This window comes from Pseudonaja textilis, chromosome 5 (assembly GCF_049901715.1).
Source record: "Pseudonaja textilis isolate UNSWEBS1 chromosome 5, rPseTex1.2, whole genome shotgun sequence".
In the NCBI taxonomy this organism is placed as follows: Eukaryota; Metazoa; Chordata; class Lepidosauria; order Squamata; family Elapidae; genus Pseudonaja; species Pseudonaja textilis.
Window position 1 is genome coordinate 42,930,516 of NC_141994.1, and position 15,682 is coordinate 42,946,197.

The 15,682-nt window shown below is 33.7% G+C and overlaps 1 protein-coding gene across 18 annotated transcripts in view; it reads right to left on the reverse strand.

Moving 5' to 3' along the window:
• Window positions 1-675: 675 nt before the first annotated feature.
• Window positions 676-15,682, reverse strand: part of ANKS1B (ankyrin repeat and sterile alpha motif domain containing 1B) — a 286,179-nt gene continuing 271,172 nt past the window's right edge. For 7 of the 18 annotated variants that reach the window (XM_026698068.2, XM_026698059.2, XM_087934642.1 and 4 more), the window contains 3 exons: window positions 12,131-12,268; window positions 4,999-5,166; window positions 676-2,484 (listed from right to left, as the gene is read on the reverse strand). In XM_026698068.2, coding sequence (XP_026553853.1) covers window positions 2,374-2,484; window positions 4,999-5,166; window positions 12,131-12,268 — 417 coding nt within the window. In that variant the 3' untranslated portion in view covers window positions 676-2,373. Of the gene's footprint in view, window positions 2,485-4,998; window positions 5,167-7,552; window positions 10,523-12,130; window positions 12,269-15,097; window positions 15,119-15,682 lie in introns of those variants that run through there. The other 11 variants (XM_087934636.1, XM_087934639.1, XM_087934638.1 and 8 more) reach the window with 5 other exon arrangements.

The following is a 15,682-nucleotide window of genomic DNA, read 5'->3' on the forward strand; positions in this document are numbered from 1 at the left end:
CTTTGAATGATGCTGAACAAATAGTCATAGTTTGAGGACTACCTGTATTTGAAATATGTTCCAAATCTATATTTTTTAATGAACTCTACTTCAAAAGTGAACCAAAGAAATACATATAGGCTCATATTTTTTGTGTCTTAATTACCCCCTAGTCCCTTGCATCGAGGTGGAGTCGGGGCAGTTGAATGGAGCTGAGTGTTTACTGGCCGATGCCCTTCCTGTCACCAGTGCAGAGTTCACAGCTGATATTTACTTATTGTGATATTTACTTATTGATATCTACTGCTATCTAAGATTGAACTCACAGACTCCTGATTGGGCGGCGAGAGCTCCACCTCTAGGCCACTGCACCACTCAAATACATATAGGCCAATATTCTAGCTTTATTCCTTCTTCCATTTTAATGTCTCTCCTTCCATTACTTTGTACTAAAACAGAATAAATTCCTAAAAACAAAAGCCTCTTTTTTAGTGTTAGTTTTTTATCATATTGCACTAAAAGTAGACAATATGAATTTCAGATTACACTGGCCATTAGACCACTATGTTTTCCATACTCCTTTTCATTTCAGAATGCCTGATGCTTAATATTATCCTTACTAAATTGTGAAAAAGCCAGTGCTGACTGTACAACTTCAATTTATTTTGTGTGCTTTTAAAGGATATAAATAATGACCAAAATTACAAAATTTATAACTGGAAGCCCAAGCATATTTACAGAGAAGAATTTGTTGCAGTGAGGCTACTATTTGCTTGTTCCTATACAATGTTCCTTTGGGTACTATTTTCAATGTTTAATATCAGCCTACTACATACATATCAACAATGATAGGCAAAATATATACAAGGAACTAATTGGTTCAAGTATATTGTATTAAAAGGTTTCTTGTCATCCAGCGCTATGATTAGGATCAACTAAACCATATACAATTTTCAGTTTTAAATCGAGTTTCATTGTCAATTTTGCTAAAAATTCCATTGAGCGTAACTGAATTTTCAGTTAGATATGAAAGAATAATAAAAAACATTGAAGTCAACCACACTATTCATAAATATTTCTATAATGATGTCCAAAATGACTCACAATTTTGACTGGATAGAATATACATTTAAAATGCTGTTTTTCGCCTATGATCAATATTTTTACTGTAATTTATTCAGTTCCACTGAAATATACATAAATGTTATTGTACAAATACTCCACGAAGACATTAAAAAATTAAAATACTTGAAACAAAACTGTAAGCAAATTTCATTAAATTCCATGTTAAGCCAGTGCTCAACAGGTTATTTTGTGGAAACAATGTATTACTTCGGATTTTTTTTAAATTTTATTTAGAAAAAAAATCTCTTGAATTGAACTTTTTCATTAAAATCAGCTGCGACAGAAAATTTAATAAAAATTCCAGTTGGATTAAAACCATCTTTGAAACATTGATAAGCTTAAATGCATGGCTATAATAACTTGAAAAACTGTGTACAGTTGCATGTACCTTAGTGCAATTGCTGGGTAGCTTTTATTTTACTCTTCCAAAGTACAAAGCATCCAGTTTATAGATGACACCACTGTTACCACTGTTGCAAACAGTACAGCAGCAGTTTAACTTCAAATTAAATCCAAATTCTCTTCATAATTAATGTTTTTCTTTATCATAAATATTCACACTTTTTCATATAATTTTTCCTCTGTCACACAAAAATATTTAATACAAGGTGCATTTTCATGCATTATTAATTCCTCTTTTTAAAACCATTTATCAATCTTAACACACTGCTATATAGAACCTCTTTTCTTCAGATGATTAAATGGCATGTAGTTTACAAAAAACAGCAACTAATAAATGAAGGAAATTAATAACTTGCTAATATTTTTTAAACATATTAAAACAAAAATTATAGGATTTTCATAATTTCTCAAATATTGTATTAAATAATCTGGGTCTGTTTCAATGTCCAATTTGCCAAATAAGAAACCCAACTATAACTGAACATTGTATTACTAAGCAGCATTAATGTTAGAGACCTTTGTAAAAGTAGAACATTAAAATATGAAATCAAAGAAAGCACTGTGGCAAAGTTCTAAGAAAATTGCGTGCACGAAAACTATCTCCCACTCCTCTTGTGGGCTCTTTGAAAAGTCTTCATCCCATGTCATTCTTCTGTCAACGCTGCAGGAAGAACAATCACCAGAAATGACCAGCAGCCTTTATATTTATATATATATTTATTTATATATATTTATGTTTTTGCTAGTTTCAAGGCCACTCAGTGCAGTCTTCCTCCCTGTTAGATTGAAGAGTTGCTTATCATGGAAAGGCTGTGCTGTGACTGCTTTGAGTGCAAGGCACAACAAGAAATGATGAACAGTTCATTATCAGAAAATTGTGGTTTCATACTTGGTATTAATTCCTCTTTTAGCTTCTTGTCCTGGTTCTACAATCCATGGTAGATTGGTAAGAGTCTTTTGTTCAGTGGGATCTATCTGCTTTGAAACAAATAAATACAGGAATGCTTTAGCTATTTAAATTACAGAAGTTTAAAACTATGTTTAAAGTTTGTCAACATGGTACATTACCTGGATGTACCATATATTATTTTTTTTACCTACTGATGATCCAATAGGACAGGGGTCACCAACCTTTTGGACCTCAGGGACCACCAAGCTCGTAATTTTAAATCCCGTAGACAAGAGACCCTGGAAAAATTCCCCAAAAAGTCTGCAGGAAAATTCCCCACCCTGTTTTCCTATCAATCAATCATTCTTTATTTGGGATTGCAGGATACCATCTCCAGCTCTGTTCTCAGGAGGAGAGAATGACTTGGCTTTATGCAAGGAAAGCAGCAAAAGCAGCAGAAGTCTTTCTTTCTCTCCCCCAAACTCTGCCAGAAATTAGTCTTTGTGAGACTTGTCACGCCGGCGCAGCCTCTTGGAGCAGGATGTCTTGCAGGGCCCCAAAGACTAGTTTCTGGTGGAGTTTGGGGTAGAGAAAGAAAGACTTTTGCTGCTTTCCTTGCGTGCAGCCAAAAGCAGAAGAAAGAAGCAGAAGCAGCCCGGTGGCCAGGTCAGGTACGAGAGGCGAGTGGAGCAAGTTCCCTCTGCCCTTTCCCTCCTTCCTCACTATCTCGTGTTCTTTGCAATGCAAGCGACACAAGCCTTCCCACAGGCCCTGTGGGTGGTGCAGCCTTGTGTTCCCGCCAGCCTGGATTAATTGCTTTGAAGGTGACATTTGTCTGCGGACCACCAAAATTTTCTCATGGACCACCAGTGGTCCCTGCCCCACTGGTTGGTGACCATTGCAATAGGACACTTCAGTGTCCCCACAAAATTATGTTGCTGGAATGAAACACACTATTACACTAAATCTGAAATTGACATATAACCTTACACCATGATGCAGCATGTGAAGCTTACAGATTTGAAAAGCAGATTGGACTGCAAGATTCACATTCTCTTTTGACTTTGAAATTACTCTAAGTGCATATATTCAAAGTACAATTGTTTAGTCAATATCACAAAAAGCAGCAGACAATCAATCAGGAGGGCCAAGCATATACATTTCCAGCAATTTGAAGAGGTACATATAAAATATTAATAGTGTTCCTCATCTGGCTTGTAATGTATCTAATGTAGGAGTGTGACATTTTATGTGTTCAAATCATAAAATAAACTCCAACAACCAAACATAAAGGTGTTTTCATGAACAAATATTTAAAATTCAGTGTTGGCAAATTTTCCTGTGGCTAAAAGCAGTACAATATTTGTTGGAGCGAGCACATAATAAACTTAATATCATGTTTTGGTTCTTCCTGGATTTTGAGTTGAAAAGAGGGATACCTAGGCTGCTAAAAGGAGATAGGGTTTTCCCATCCCTTAATCTGATGGAGATAGAATTTGAATTCTTGTTTCCAATCATATGGACTTTTTAATACATTGAATCAAATATTTATATAGCTGTCTTCCTTCTCCTCCTCTTCCTCCTGCCTTTTCGTCCGGTGAAGGTCTCCAGGTTTAACCTAGGAATCATCCTTCATGTTATTCCCACAACAGCCTGAATGGAGTGGTTTTTCAAGTCTGTAGAGTTGGAAAATAAGGCTTGAAAAGCCATTCCACTCATACCTATAGTTTTAACCTTCACATGTGGAGATTCCAATCTGATCAGAGTATTGCCAACTAGTATCAACCCCTGCTACTCCAAATTTTATTTATAAGTTACCATGATTTTCATTTTGATTTTTATCTTTTTATAACTGATATAGCACCTATTATTGTATATCATAGATAATAAATACGTTACAAATGGATATAAGTGACACGAATTAGTATTACACATTAATTTCTGACAATTTGATCTTTATAATAACCATTTGGGAAGTTAATTTTTTGTCAGTTCTTTTGTATTCCACCCCAATCCACAGGTTGATGATGGATATTTTTTTTGGTTTGTTACAAATCTTCTATGAGCTTGGTTATTTATGCCTCTTCATTTTACCACTTCAGTCATAATAACCCTGAAAAGTATGGCTATGGGGATCATGAATTCAATAATATCTGGAGAGATGCATATACTGATCTACTGTATTAAAACACCTGGGCGGCAAGAAGGTCAAAAGAACATTCTGAAAGAAAGCAATGGCAAAAGGGTTGTTAAGAAAACTACATGGATGTGTCCATGTAGTCATGTGGAATTGAGCTTGAAGTGCCTTTCTTTTACTTTACTTACTGAAAATTGAGCCAAGCAACATATATTATATTGAGGTATAATCTGGATATAATTATCAATTGTTTACTAAAGACTTTAAAGTAGTATGGTTAGAATTATCTTCAAGAATGTCTTTAATATCTAACTTTTAACTAAAATTACACTTTAGCTAGTTACAGTAAATGTTCATATAACTCACAGAATATTTGGAGTAAAATTTATAAACACAATTCAGGCCAAGAGCATCTATCACACATTGATATTAAGTTTCTTCTATATGGATTATGCTTCTTACTCACCACAGATTTTCGGATGCTAACACGTGGTTTGGGGATTGGCTTGGTAGGTTTACTATCAAAGCTTTCAGGAAGTGTTGAAGAATGGCCTCCTTTTCGAGCCTGAAGTGCCAGTTGATAAGCTACTTCAAATGCCTGTCCCAACGTGAGAATTATTTCATAGGCTAAATTCTGGAATAGCAACAAACAGCAGAATTAAACTAATATGAATATAAATTTAAAATAAAATCTTAAATATAGGATAGCTTTGACCAATTGTGAAAAGGCTATATTTTTATGTTTTTTGCGTATCAATGTTGTCTTATCATTTTCTACTACTGACACATTAGAAAACTATGGGGAGACAATATACTTGATTTCTTCCGTCAGCTACAATAAATTGAATGTTCAAATGTAAATATTCAGTCAATCATACATGCTATCTGTAGAAAGATAATGGGCGTAGGATATACTGAATATACGGAATTCTGAAAACAATATTGTATTTACCTGGAAGAAAAAGGACCCTAAATTCAAAATGCACCCTCCCCTATGAAGAGGCGGGGGGGGTAGAACCCTAACAATTCTGTGCACTATCCAGCTCCACCAGCTTTTCAACATAGGATTACCAATTCTGCCTAAAAGCAATCCTGGAGAACACTCTTACCACCTAATGTGAATGTGTCTGTCTCTGTATCATAGTCATATGCATATACATGTATGAGTATATTGTATCTGTCAGAAGTTAACTGTAAAAATAGGTAAGGCCACAACCAACAAATTTATTGTCTTTAAAATTAATTCTCCCATTTATAAAATTAATACTGTCATAATCAGAAACTCACGAGTATACACCACACATTCCCCTTCCTTCTTCCAGCAGAAACTATAATGACAAATGGACAAGGGACAGTATGGAAGGGAAGAGGAAATTGCACCAGGAAGGGAGAAGGAAAGGAAACAGAACAAAACTAGATGGAGAGAAAGTGAGGGGGAAAGCTGAAGTGTAAACATTGTTTCTCTCCTTTCATCCCAATTTAATTACTTCTTCCCAGTTACCTCTTTATTTTCAATAGGATCCTCTATTACCAGTTAATGGCAGATAATCCCCTCCTAATTATTTGGTAAGTAAAAAGTGAAGAGAAACTCATCTTCCTATTTATTTATACTTATTATCACTTTAAGTACTGTGAGCTTCAACTATCTATTTTTACTTGGTCATGTCAATTGAAATCACCATGTCTACATTTTTATAGGTTACTGCGTAAAATAAAACATCATAATCCACATTGAAATCTAGACAATAACAAAAATGATAAAAAGATGTTTTGCAAACTTGCAATTCTTTACACAGATAGCAACTGTACATTAGCTTATTTCACCACAATCTTAAAATTAATATTCATAAACCCATTCATAAATGCTCTCATCACACTGGCCATGAAATGGGAGATTCCTGAAACTTTCATTATTTGTAAGCAGTAATACTTCCAAATGAAACTTTTAAAGATATTAAATATATTTTTGTAAATTGGATTAATCTTGCAACAGGAGACAGCAATTGTTTTTACAATTTATCATTTATCACTATCCAGTCATCAACATCAAGGAATGAAGCAAGCAGACTCCACAGATTAGTTACTAAAACTATATACTAAAATTTAGGTTTGTTTATTTATCTGTTAAATTAATAACTTTTCTCTTGTCCTGAGGTAAACCAGATAGGAATCGCAACCAGGTGAGCAAATTCTACTTTATTATAAAGCTACATTGTAAGAATCTTGAAGTCTGAAAATGCAATTCATCCACTTTCCCTTGGTCTCCTTTATAGCCCAAGAAACTAAGCAGGGTCTCTTCTCAGCATCTTCTCCCATCCATTCCCCAGTTGCGGGCTATGCTGTCTCTTATCTGGTTGTTCCCTTGGTAGCATCTCTTTGCCCAGTCTCCCAAGTCTTTCCCACATAACGTTACACATCTTAAATGTGAAAAGGCTCATATGGAGCATCCCTGCCTCTTGTTCCCCAGGATTCTTGAACCTTAATCACCCAGACTGCTTATATTTTGGTGTGTTGGACATAGATTTTTAAGAAGAAACTGCAACAGCAAACTTATCTACTAGTCTTGTAATATTTATTTTGCTAGTGATTACAAAATTGTACATTGTTAAATAGTATTTGTTTTTCATTCTCAGCCAGTTGTGATAGACAAGGTTTACACATATTGATGTAGGTGGTATATGTTTGTATATATTTTGTTAATATTTTTATTTAACCAATTATGAAACTTATTCCATGGAATTACATGTGATATATGCTGATCCATTTTGGCAACATATTTATATTTATGTACTGATTACTGGATTAGAATGTTCTACAGCAGCCTCGGAATAAAGAGTAAACTATTGAAAATTCAGTGGGAAAGTCAGACTACAGTACAAACTCATTTTTCAAGTTTTAGGCACACTGAACATTTGCTCACAGAACACAGGAATACAAAAAAAAAAAAAAACCCAGCATTTTAACTCACAAATTATTTGATAGCCAGTGATAAACAGCACTATTGTTAAGATAAAAATTCACATTTTATCAGCATTTAAGGAATATAGTTATGGCAAATTTCACTGGCTTTTTAACCTGAGATACAAAGGCTTAGAATGCTTACCTCACAGAAAATATTGCTTTATCCTTTTTTGTCAATACACTAAAATTTTGAACGAATCATTTTTTGTCCCAGAATGCAGCACTATATGCTTGGATAGACTGAATTTATGGAGCTTTGTGAACTATATGCAGAACTGGTGGTTACTAGCTACTCATTGCAATGTGAAAATAAGTCTTAACTCCCAGTTATTTTGTCATGAAGAAGCAGCAAATTCCTCCACCTAGTTACAGGATAAAATACTTGATAAGGGGGTCTGAGAGGTTGTGGGTTCTGCTTCCACTGTAGAGCCCAACCTAACCATAACTCAACCAGAGAATAGTAGCTATAGACAGCTTCTTCCTTATTCTGTGCCCAAAAAACCATGTGCTTTTAAATGTCAGTGAACCCAATAAAATCCAGCCCTTTCTTTATATGTGTCACATTATTTTTTCATGTAAGTTTTTCTCAAACCATATCATTAAAATGTAATTTTTCAAAATTTTCAAAATATTATATAAACCGGATATTCAGGCAAGTACAAGCATGAATATTCAAGATATTCTGCCTATGCATAAAAATCCTCAGGTGGATTATTTCACTTGTACAGAATTGTATGTAGTCAGAAAAGTTTCTTCAACATGCACCCATCCATAAATATTGATTTCTAATCCCAGTGATTCTTAAAAAGGATGACTTGTTGCATAGAACAGCATTCCCCAATCTTTGCGCTAGCAGCACTGGGGTGAGAGGGGACTGTTTTGAACGCCTGTGGACTGCTTTCACAAATGCAGCTTGCACACTTGCACACCACTTCCGCAGCCCAGTTCCGAAGGGGTTGCAACCAGGCACTGAGCCAGCGGGCTGGGCCACAGGTTGGGGACCGTGGCATAGAACTACATAAGAAAAATAGCTTGTATCATGAGTGTGCCAGGCAGACTCAATGGCCTCTTTGTTGTATTTATCTGAGTAATGAGATCTGAGAGCTTCAGACAAAGCCTGATTACTTTTACAATTTCAGTTAATGACTGCAGCATATAGGAAAGAGAGAGGAGTTATCTGAATATTAAGCTGGCAAAAACTACATAAAATATTCTTTGTAGAACTGGAGCTTTAAAATTATTCCTCATATGCTCAGATTTTATTCTAGGAGATTCACAGATAAGACAGGCAGGCAGGCAGATATTCCTACCCTCCTTTATTATGGAAAGCAGAGACTCATAATAAAGGTGTGCAAATATTTTTGTCTAATTTTTAAATATCTATTGGAAAAAAAACATATTTTGAGAAACCTGAAGTTCTTGCACACTTGTCCTGCAAATATTCTGCCTATAATTAAAATTGGCCAACATAACTACCTAGGAAAATTTTAATGCAATATTTTATAATGCATTCATCTTGTCTCATTATTGACAGTTTATAGCACTGGCTATACCTGATGGAAAATAGATTTCTAAAACGTTGAGATATACATTTGAATTCTCAAGATGTGCATCCTGATAGATTCAACTTACTACTAATATAGGGGAAAAACAAATGACCACATGCTGTCTTAACACATTTACTAGGCAAAAAAGCCTTTGTATGAGATCTGTTTTATGAATATCAATTTTCTTTAACAAGACTTTCTCATGTTCATAACATCACAAGGATTGACAGCATATTAACATTGGAACAGATATGATTGACATTTTTGGCTTACTTTTGTTACTGGGATGGCCAAATGCCTGGGAATAGGAATAGTTCACTTTTTGGAGTCCTTAGGCTCCATACATACATGCACGCATGCACACATACAGACGTTCACAAAAAACCAAAACCACAAAGCTTAATTTTAATCATTTTGGCATGATTCTGGGTCATTTTTAGAGATATATGAGGAAGGATAAACAGAGATGTGCATTTTCCCGAAATAATTTTTTTTTTCTAAGCACATTTGTCTCAATTTCCCTAATATGTATTAGCATTTACAGTATGCTATTTGGTCTGAAAAATATTGCATTTAGTCTATTTCATGAACTTTCAACCTTAGAAATACACTAAAAGCTTCAATAAGTAGAGAAAAAATTTATTGGAATGTTAGAAACAAACATTGAGCAGTAAAGTAAGCAATAGAACAATAGAGATGGTACTTCATATGTTGGGCAAATTAGGTCATAATGTTCCTTCCAGAAATGGTTTCCAGTCACAACAGGAGGCACGCTGCCTGCAAATATAGTTCTAGCCAACGTCTTGTCTATTTTTCCTTGATCTTCTTTTAACATTTTTTCAATAAAGGTCAATTGACCATCTTGACATGAACTTAAAATGGATAGTACATCTGGTAATTAATCTTTGAAGTTCAAGATTTCTCAAAGTATTACTTGCATTACCAAGTTCCTGCAATAAAGCAACGGGATTAATATTTTTATCGGTTTCTTCCCCCCATTAGAACAACAATTTTTTTAAAAGAAAAGCTGCAGTAAACAAGCTTTATTTTTGCATTTTACATCAAGAAAATACTGCACATCTATACCAGATAACTTATCCAGAGTATGAAGCTTTTATATAATTTCTTTGCTCAAGTCTAAGGTCAAATGTAGCAAAGGAATCCATACTATTTCCAGCCAGAAGAAAACTTTGGATTAAGACTTAACTTTATATAATCTAATTAAATTCTCACTTGCTTTTTAAAATCATTTTTGTAAGTCATGGTAAGTGCTGGGACCACTACTTAGCCAAATCAAATATTAATTAAAATAACCTAGCAAACAGTCAATGTACTTACATAGGATTCTTGATGGAGGCTTCTTTCAGATGATTTTGCTTCATCCCATTTTTAGAAACAAAAATGATGTATGTTCATTATCCTAAATCCTTCTTCATCCTTGAAGTGTTATTGGAATATTCTTCTTGGCAATCTTCTTCTTACCTGAAATAGTTTCTTCATAATAATGCCATACATTTATTGTTGTGTGATTCAGGCCTAAGATGGGGATTACCAGCACATGACCCTTTCAAGAATACCCATTATCCAGGGTAATAATTGAAATGCCAGGATTGAGAAGGCACATGCAGGAAGTTGCCTGCAGGAAGTTCATAGTTTGTTCACATGGGTGCTAAAGGAGAACAAGAGATACTTGTCTCTGATTTTTCTTTAGCTTCTCTAGCTGATTACTTCTAGCTATTCCAATCATTGGAGCCAGAAATCCCTGCTGCTGTTGCTTTTTGATTTTTTTTAGAATGAACACCTGTGAAGCAAGTATTGTATAATTGTGAAACTGCTAAATTTACCTGAAAAACTTTGACCCTGAAAAACCTATATCTCTGATTAAGAATGAGATTGTTCACCATCAAAAGGCCTCCTGACCCCATCCTTACAATTGCAATTTAAAGGGAGGGAAAATCTAAAATTTATCCATTTGATGATTAGCAAACATCATCTGTTGAGGTGCCAGAAGATTGGATGCAGCTCAGGTATTTCCACCATCCCTATGGTGCACATTGTTCCCCTGATCATGTTTTCAAGTTTTCAAATTTCAAGTTTTATATATTCAATTTTCTTTGAGAGGATGGAGACTCTGTACACAGGCTAGTGCTATGCACTTCATTTGGAGGAGCACTTTTTGAACCCATTACTCAAAGTATTGAAGTGTGATGGTGGTATGTGGAAATGACTTTGGGAGAACAGGAGGAAAACCCATAGCCTAGGCAACAATCTGTTTAGAGACAGCTCAGTGTACAACTGGAGGAAAATCGGAAAAGCAGTTCAAAGGGGGTCCTTCCTAGTTTTCCAGAGATTAAAGAGACGAAAGGAGAAATACTTTCAGACTTGGAATTTTTTGTTTGATGTAACCTTACAATAAAGGTAATGCTTATAGTCCTAGTAGAGCTTCTTCTTTGGACTACCTCAAAGGAATAATAAGTGCCATATATTATCGAGGACTCAGTATAATGGCTTTAAGACCTTCTCTCTGTTGTCTGATCTTCTAGGTGCACATACAGGACTGTAATTGCAGATGGACATCCATTTTGCTGCATGATTCATGACAAAATACCTCACTCTCCTATGGAATCTGCTGTCCCAATATATAGCAATGTCTGCACTTGCTTCAAGGGAGATTAATGGAGCACATGGCTCACTAGATGTTGATTGAACATTATTTCTAATATCAGAAGCAGTGTGCTTTATTTGTACAACATTAGTTATTGGGAAAATATTATGCTCACTTCATACTTTGAACCTTCCATGGGCATCTAGAAGGCCATTGTGAAAAAGTAGATGTTTATACTGATCCTTCCTAACTTTTCATTAGCCTCTTGCTTTCATTGGATAGTTGCAATATATTCCTTTTTAAAAGGGAACTTAGTTGTAACATCAAAATAATATGAAGCATTTATATTAAATTTTAAATAGTGATTATTATGCCATGTACACATCAGTACCAGAACTGCTCCAAACAACCTTCTTCATAACTGAAATGACACAGGAAATGTCATGGTTTCTTAGCTATCACATAGAAAAAAATTATAGACCAACCACATCAAAGGCTGTGAACACATGACAGTAATGGTGATTTGTCTTCAAGTCTTTTGTAATATAAGCAAATGTTGAGAGGTCTTCGGGGTCTTGTGCGGCACAGGAAATGTTACGAATCTCATGTTCAGCAATAATATTCTAAATGTAAAGAAAAGAAATAATTGTATATATTTAATGATCCAATCTAGTTCCTAATGTTTTATAATATTTAGATTTTACACTGTTGCTAATACAAATAAAATAATAAGCAAGCGTAGCTGTATTTAACTTCAGCAATAAGCAAAAAGTGTTATTTCCTTCGTTGTTCTGTGTTTCTAAACATTTAATTTTATGACTAAATTCATTAAATCATTATTCCCATCTCAAGTGATATTGAAAGTTAAAATATCTTTAAAAATAGTAAGATACTGTAGAAATATCTACAAACTTTTAAGTTTTTCTTTGCATGTTAATTACTGAACATGAGGTTTTAACCTGTTCTAATGACACTGAGAACAGAAAGGATATGGTAGATAATTTAGATTACTGATTGTATAAGAAAGAACAGCATTATATTACAGATTTGTTACTGGTTGTTAATATGCAAATCATGTAACAGTTTAATGATTTATATTTAATTCCTCTATTAGATAAAAAGCCAAAATTTATTAGTTCATAAATATATTCGGTTGTCAGAGTAAATGATACAGAATCTTTCTTCAGACTTTCTTTTTTAAATTTAGGAATCAGTAAATGGAATATATAAAATGATATATAAGTTAATTTATGGTGCCATACGTACATATTTAACAGAAGTATGAAGATAATTTACTGAACCATATAAACTGAGTAATACGATCCAGATTACTGTAACATAAATATTTATTTTATTACTTTATTCATGAAATTTATATACCACCTCAATCCAATAGGACTCTAGATGGTTTGCAACAGGCATTAGAAAATATAAACCTATATAAATAAAACTAAATCTGTCATCAAAGGATCTACATAACCACTCAGTCTTTAATATTACAAAATTATTATCTTTATTACATCCATTTTATGAGTGTTTTTCATTAAAAATGTCATTTATTTCATTAAATCTAAGCAACTATTATTCTACCGTACATATATTTTACCTACAAAATGTCACAATCACATTAGTAAGCTTTAATTTTTAAAATTCTTTAAATTAACATTTTGGTTAAAATTATTTAATACTATGCTACTACTGTTGGCAAAACAGTATTTCAGGTTTTTTAATTCCTTTTACTGCTTCTTTCAAAACTGTTGGATTAAAACACTATGGATTGTTATTATGTTTACACTGAATATATTTCTCCAAATGAAACCATATTTGTTGCCTTAGGATATTAATCCATTAGCAATACTGTTAAGAAAAAGTCTTCAATATTCTCAGAAGGGAATTAAATTAGAAGAAGTATTTGTGCCAAAACCAGAAACTGGAATAGCTTTAATAAGCTTTGTCATTTTTAATGTACATTTCCAACTTAGTTCTATTTCACTGAAAGGTCTGTTAAAATTTGAATCCTTTAATTCAAATCCCCCCTCTGTTCCCCCTAAAATCGTGGGACTTATAAATCTAGTTCTGATTCAATGTAAGTAAAATATAACTAATCTATGATTTAGAGCTGTAAATGTAGCCTTTTTTCCCCTTTTCCTTTTGTTTTTCGTTGTATGCTACCTAGTGTTCTTGAGAACCAAACTAAGCTAAGAGACAATTTTCCAACTTGCTTTGATTCTCAACAACTTTGGGAAATTGCTTCTGGTTTTTATGTTCAAAATGGAAAAAAATTAGACTTAGATTTGATGATTGAATAATGTAGTATAGAAATGGCTTGTATAGCTAAATGTAACTAAATATTGGCTTGAAATAACAAAATGTTGAGGCTGTAAATATAGTAAGCATTTTACTGTACTGGGAAGAGTCAGAAGTCTCTTTTTTCTTTAATTCTGCCCCTCCTTTTTCTTCTACTGTTTAATCTTTATTTTCACTGTACTTTATATTATAAGAAACCTCAATAAAATCTTCAAAAAAAATAGGCAAAGCAAATTAAATAAATGAATAAAATATCCAAGCTACTTTTACTAAAAAGCAGACAAAGTCATTGTCTCTTTCATTAATTCCACATAGTTGTGTCCAATGTTGCAACACAGCAATGTACATGGTTAGCCTCAAATGCAATTTAAGGTGCTGGCCTATACCTATGAAGCGATAGGAGTTCTTAGGGACTGACATTTCCCAATAGTTCCAGTGTTCTGGAGGGCCTTCGTGATGTAACAGCTAGTTTTTAATGACAGTTTAATCATAAAAGAACATAAAGTGGAAAATTTTATTTATTTATTTATTTATTGAATTTATATTGCCGCCTATTCGCCCATGGTGACTCAAAGCGGATTACAGAATGTAAAACCATATTTAAAACAAAAAACAATAAAAACTATCAAAAAGAATCAAATAAATTAATAAAGTACAATAGAACAAAATCTGGAAAAAAATAAATTAAAAATCACCCCCCAACTCCCACCCCCGCCCCAACAAAGCAGATCACACGAGCCATTTGATGCAATCAAAGCCACATTAAAAGAAAATATACAGTACACCAGTCTGCAATGAACTGTGGACCAAGGCATGCACCTAGCCATTTATCCTTCCTTCTGTATACCTATCGGACTACTGCTATAATCATGCAACTCTTTCCTGTTTCTCAGGTGATTCCCAGAGATATCATGAATTTTAAAAGAATAGATAATTTACCTCCTTTGAAATTACAATGAAAAAAACTTCCTTTAAAAAAATTTTTTTCCTCAAGGTAATATAAGATATTCCAATTATCAAAGTAAAGGAACAATGAAAGAGCCCCAATAAGCTCCATTTGTATTTAAGTTGGAAATGTATGTAAAAATTGTGATTATTTCAAGGAAACAGACATAGACACAAGCAGGTTCATGAAATTTCAATACCTTATGCATCTTATTTTGAAGCTGGCCCGGATAGTATGTATTAAAAAAGAAATAGTATTGGACAGTAAAATTATCACTTGGATGAAACAATATTAACTGATCAAATATACATAAAATGGACAAAGCCAGATGTTTACCTTAAGCCAAACTGCTGCAACATTAGTCAACTTGTGAATAGATAGATCACTAACGTTTTAGGTTAAAATTTGACAAAAATCATCAATATAGTTTGTGAACTAAATATGAATATCTTTGCTTATGTCTGATAGCTTAGACATTCTTATAACAATGAGAAATTTAACCTGTGATTTAATTAGACAGCTACATCACAAAGGGGAATATAAACAAAACAAAAATAAAACAAATGAAATGGGTGTTGACATAATTATTGGTACTGACCACTTTCAATTGTTTTATAGTATGTTCAGTCATACATGAAAAGCAAAGTGTTTGAAACAAAACATGGCTGATTGCTGATGCCATTTACTTATGTCCATTTCAACTTATTTCATGATTAATTGGGATTCTTTGGGAAAGTGGAGGGGTATCTGTAGTTTTGGCTGCATCGAGGTGTGTGTGTGTGTG